A 5,304-nucleotide genomic window follows, 5' to 3' on the forward strand; every position below is an offset into this window, starting at 1 on the left:
AGAAATGGGGGGAAATGGGGAGAAAAGGGGGAGAAAAGGGGGAAATGGGGAAATGGGGAGGAAATGGGGAGAAAAGGGGGGAAATGGGGAGAAATGGGGGGAAACGGGGAGGAAATGGGGAGAAATGGGGAAATGGGGAGAAATGGGGGGAAATGGGGAGGAAATGGGGAGGAAATGGGGAGAAAAGGGGGGAAATGGGGAGAAATGGGGGGAAATGGGGAGGAAATGGGGAGAAATGGGGAAATGGGGAGAAATGGGGGGAAATGGGGAGGAAATGGGGAGGAAATGGGGAGGAAATGGGGAGAAAAGGGGGGAAATGGGGAGAAATGGGGGGAAATGGGGAGGAAATGGGGAGAAAAGGGGGGAGATGGGGAGAAATGGGGGGAAATGGGGAGGAAATGGGGAGAAATGGGGAAATGGGGGGAAATGGGGAGGAAATGGGGAGAAATGGGGAGGAAATAGGGAGAAATGGGGGGAAATGGGGAGGAAATGGGGGGAAATGGGGAGGAAATGGGGAGAAAAGGGGGGAAATGGGGAGGAAATGGGGAGAAAAGGGGGGAAATGGGGAGAAATGGGGGGAAATGGGGAGGAAATGGGGAGAAAAGGGGGAAATGGGGAGGAAATGGGGAGAAAAGGGGGAAATGGGGAGAGATGGGGGAAATGGGGAGGAAATGGGGAGAAAAGGGGGGAAATGGGAGGAAAGTGGGGAAAGGGGAAGGAAATGGGGAGAAATGGGGAAATGGGGAGGAAATGGGGAGAAAAGGGGAGGAAATGGGGAGGAAATGGGGAGAAATGGGGAGGAAATAGGGAGAAAAGGGGGGGAAATGGGGAGGAAATGGGGAGAAATGGGGAAATGGGGAGGAAAGTGGGGAAAGGGGAAGGAAATGGGGGAAGGGGGGGGATAAGGGGGGATGAGGGGGGGAGGGGGGGGTAAGGGGGATAAGGGGGGATGAGGGGGGGATAAGGGGGGGACAAGGGGGGGTACCTGGGTGGGGCAGTGCCCGTCGGCGTCCAGGAAGGCGAAGAGCCCCCCGTGCCGGGGGTCCCAGCCCCACCGCAGCGGCCCCTCCACCAGGCCGGCCACGGCGCGCGCCCCCAGCCCCGCGTCCCCCCGCCGCCCCGCGAAGGCCAGCAGCACCCACCCCGCCTCCACGGCGTGACCTGCGGGGGGGGGAGGGGCGGGGGGGGGGGGGGGGTGAGGACCCCCTCCCCCCCAGCGGGGCCCCCCCGGGGTGTGGGGACCCCCCCCCCCGCCCCCGCTCACCGGGGTTCATCAGCCGGCCCGCGCTCCCCGGCAGCTCCCCCCCCTCGGGGGAGACGTTCTCCAGCACCACCGAGTCCCCGCGCTGGGGGGCACGGGGCGGGGGGGCACGGATGTGGGGGGGACGCCCACGGATTGGGGGGTGCCCCCGGGGCAGCTCTTGGGGGGGACAACAGAGCTCCCGGGGGCACGGTCGGGGGTCCGGGGGGGGGGGGGGGAAGGGGGTCCCCTGGGGGGGATGGGGGGTGGGGTGGGGGGTCCTTGGGGGGTTTAGGGGTGCAGGGAGGGGACTGGGGGGGATTTGGGGGCGCTGGGGTCCCGGGGGGGGGGATAATAGGATGTGGGGGTGCACGGGGGCGTGGGGGGGGGATTTGGGGGTGTCAGGACAGCTGGAGGGAGGATTTGGGGGGCAGGGATGGGCTATGGGGGATGTGGGGCGCAGGGATGGGCTATGGGGGATGTGGGGTGCAGGGATGGGCTATGGGGTGGGGGGCGCAGGGATGGGCTATGGGGTCTGGGGGCGCAGGGGTGGGCTATGGGGGTCTGGGGGCCCAGGGATGGGCTATGGGGTCTGGGGGGCAGGGATGGGCTATGGGGTGGGGGGCGCAGGGATGGGCTATGGGGGATGTGGGGGCAGGGATGGGCTATGGGGTCTGGGGGCCCAGGGATGGGCTATGGGGGGTGTGGGGCGCAGGGATGGGCTATGGGGGATTTGGGGGGCAGGGATGGGTTATGGGGTCTGGGGCCCAGGGATGGGCTATGGGGGGTGTGGGGCGCAGGGATGGGTTATGGGGTCTGGGGCCCAGGGATGGGCTATGGGGGGTGTGGGGCGCAGGGATGGGTTATGGGGTCTGGGGCCCAGGGATGGGCTATGGGGGTGTGGGGTGCAGGGATGGGCTATGGGGTCTGGGGGGCAGGGATGGGCTATGGGGGATGTGGGGGGCAGGGATGGGCTATGGGGTCTGGGGGCGCAGGGGTGGGCTATGGGGGGTGTGGGGGGCAGGGATGGGCTATGGGGGGATGTGGGGCGCAGGGATGGGCTGTGGGGTGGGGGGCGCGGGGGGTCGCCCCCCAGGCGGCCGCGGGGTACCTGGAGGTGCAGGAGCAGGCGCTGGGCCCCCCACTGGGCCAGCGCCTCCATCTCGGCGTCCCCCCCCGCGCCCTCCAGCAGCTGCTGGGCCAGGGCCAGCGCCAGCATGGGGACGGCCAGCGCCTGCTGGGGGGGGCAGCCCGGCAGCCGGGGGCGCCCCCACTCCTGGGGGTCCCCCCGCGCCCACCCCGCCACCGCCAGCGCCCACTCCCGCGCCGCCGCCTGCGGGGGACGACGGCGGGGGGTGGCGCGGGGCCGGGGGTCGCCCCGCGCGAGCTACGGGGGGGGTGGGGCGGGGGGGGGGCTCGCCGTGGGGCTGAGGAGGCCCCTCCGCGGGGAGGGGGTTCTCTCTGCGGGGCGGGGGGGGTCTCCGCTGTGGGGCGGGGGTCCCTGCCGTGGGGCTGGGGGTCCCCCGCCGTGGGGCAAGGCTTCCCTCCGTGGGGCAGAGGGTCTCCACTGTGGGGCAGGACTCCCCTCTGTGGGGCAGGGATCCCCTCCGTGGGGCAGAGGGTCCCCACTGTAGGGCAGGACTCCCCTCTGTGGGGCAGGGATCCCCTCCATGGGGCAGGGGTTCCCCTCCGTGGGGCAGGACTCCCCTCTGTGGGGCAGGACTCCCCTCTGCAGGGCAGGGATCCCCTCCGTGGGGCAGAGCGTCTCCGCTGTGGGGCAGGACTCCCCTCTGCGGGGCAGGGATCCCCTCCATGGGGCAGGACTCCCCTCTGCGGGGCAGGGATCCCCTCCATGGGGCAGGACTCCCCCTCCACGGGGCGAGGGACCCCTCCGCGGGTGGGGGGCCCGGCTCACCCGGTAGCGGGGCTCCCCGGCGGCGCGCCCCAGCTCGTCCAGCCCCATGGCGCAAAAGACTTCGCTGTAGACGGTGCGTTGGACCCGCGCCGGGCGCCCGTCCCGCGTCAGGGCGAAGGCGACGCGGGGGGAGCCGGGGCTCAGGCGGGCGCAGCGCAGCAGGAACTCCCCCCCTGCGGGGAGACGGGGGTCGGCGACGCTCGGGGGCCGCCCCACGGCGCCCCACGGCGCCCCACGGCACTCACCGGCACGAGCCGCCTCCAGGAGCTCGGGGCGTCGGAAGCGGGGCACGGTGCGGTAGAGGCGGGAGTAGACCCACACCTGCAGGGAGGGAACGAGGGGATGCGCCCCACGCGTGCCGCCCCACGCCTCCCGCCCCACGCGTGCCGCCCCACGGGTCTCACCTGCCGGCCCTGCATCCAGACGTACTTGGTCTCGTCGTAGACGGTCCCGTCGCGGCTCAGGCAGGAGAAGAAGCCGCTGCCGGGGGACACGCGGGGGTCACCGGGTGCGGTCGGGTGGGGGGCCCGGCCGCCGGGGCCGGTTCCCCCGTGGGGTGGGGGGGCGGGGGGGGAGTCGGGGGTCCCGGCCGGCGGGGTTCACCCGTGCTGGGGGTCGTGGGAGTGGCGCTCCCAGAAGGCGATGGTCGCGTCCAGCTCCGCCGCCACCCGGTCCCGCCACTCGCTCAGCAACTCCATCGGGGCTGGACGGGGGGCACGCGCTGCGGGGCGCCCCACGGAGCCCTCAGCCCCACAGCCAGGTGACCCACGGCCCCCTCAGCCCCACAGCCCCAGCCCCCACGCGGCCTTCAGCCTCGTGCACCCCCAGCCCCACAGCGAGGCGTCCCACAGCCCCCTCAGCCCCACAGCCTTGGCCCCACGCCGTCCTCAGCCCCACAGACCAAGCCATGGAACCCCCTCAGCCCCACAGCAAGGTGCTCCTCAGCCCCACAGAGCCACCACGGGGGTCCCCTCAGCCCCACAGAGCCGCCATGGGGGTCCCCTCAGCCCCACAGACCGAGCCATGGAGCCCCCTCAGCCCCACAGAACCGCCATAGGGGTCCCCTCAGCCCCCCAGAGCCGCCATGGGGGTCCCCTCAGCCCCCTCAGCCCCACAGAGCTGCCATGGGGGTCCCCTCAGCCCCACAGAACCGCCGTGGGGGTCCCCTCAGCCCCACAGAGCCGCCATGGGGGTCCCCTCAGCCCCACAGACCGAGCCATAGAGCCCCCTCAGCCCCACAGAGCCGCCATGGGGGTCCCCTCAGCCCCACAGACCGAGCCATAGAGCCCCCTCAGCCCCACAGAGCTGCCATGGGGGTCCCCTCAGCCCCCTCAGCCCCACAGCGAGGTGCCCCACAGCCCCACAGAGCCGCCATGGGGGTCCCCTCAGCCCCACAGAGCCGCCATGGGGGTCCCCTCAGCCCCCTCAGCCCCACAGAGCCCCCCCGGGCCGGACCCACCGCGACGCCGCGACCGCTGCCCTGTCACGAGACCCCGCGCGGCCGCCCCGCCCTGCCGGCCCCACCCACTTCCTCGCCCCGCCCCATTCGCCCCGCCCCCACCCCCGAGATCCCCTCCAGGGTCCTTCTGCCCCCCAACTAGAGCCCCCCCCCCCCCCCCCCCCCCCCCGCCAGCCCTACAAGTGGGGTCCCCATCACCTCCCTCTTCCCTCCAGCCCCAGAAGTGGGGGGCCCAGAGGACCAGGAGCCCCCTAACCCCCCCCCATGGATCACCCCATGGCTCCCCCCGCCCCATAAGTGGGGCCCAGAGAACCAGGACCGCCCCCAGCCCCCCACATGGGTCACCCCCTGGCTCCCCCCGCCCCCTAACTGGGGGGCCCAGAGTGCCAGGAGCGCCCCCAGCGCTCCCCCCCCCCCAACCTCCCCCGCCCCCCGAGCGCTCCCCCCAGAGAAACTCCCCCTCTTACTCCAAAAAAATGTCTTTTAATTGTTCAAAATAGCACAAAAACGACAGATACAGACAGCACGGGGGGGGCGGCCCCCCAATACACTATAATACACGGGGGACCCCCGGGGGCTGGGGGGCGCGCGGCCGCCCAGGGGCTGCCCCCCGGGGGGCTGTACAGGGGGGCGGGCCCCACGCCGGGGGGGCAGCGTGTACAAAACTTCATTCCAGCAACTGCAACAGGT

The 5,304-nt window shown here is 71.6% G+C and overlaps 1 protein-coding gene across 1 annotated transcript; it reads right to left on the minus strand.

The window, feature by feature from the left end:
- Nucleotides 1–985: 985 nt before the first annotated feature.
- RENBP (renin binding protein) lies at nucleotides 986–4,659 on the minus strand (the record flags this gene model as incomplete). The annotated part of the gene is made up of 8 exons (XM_075489620.1): nucleotides 4,615–4,659; nucleotides 3,759–3,858; nucleotides 3,560–3,635; nucleotides 3,401–3,476; nucleotides 3,156–3,328; nucleotides 2,352–2,573; nucleotides 1,265–1,346; nucleotides 986–1,161 (listed from the first exon to the last, which is right to left on the minus strand). Coding segments are annotated over exons 2-8 (900 nt in total), but the record flags the coding sequence as incomplete, so codon positions are not given.
- Between the last annotated feature and the right edge of the window lie 645 nt (nucleotides 4,660–5,304).

The sequence above is a fragment of the Mycteria americana genome, unplaced genomic scaffold, assembly GCF_035582795.1.
Source record: "Mycteria americana isolate JAX WOST 10 ecotype Jacksonville Zoo and Gardens unplaced genomic scaffold, USCA_MyAme_1.0 Scaffold_232, whole genome shotgun sequence".
In the NCBI taxonomy this organism is placed as follows: Eukaryota; Metazoa; Chordata; class Aves; order Ciconiiformes; family Ciconiidae; genus Mycteria; species Mycteria americana.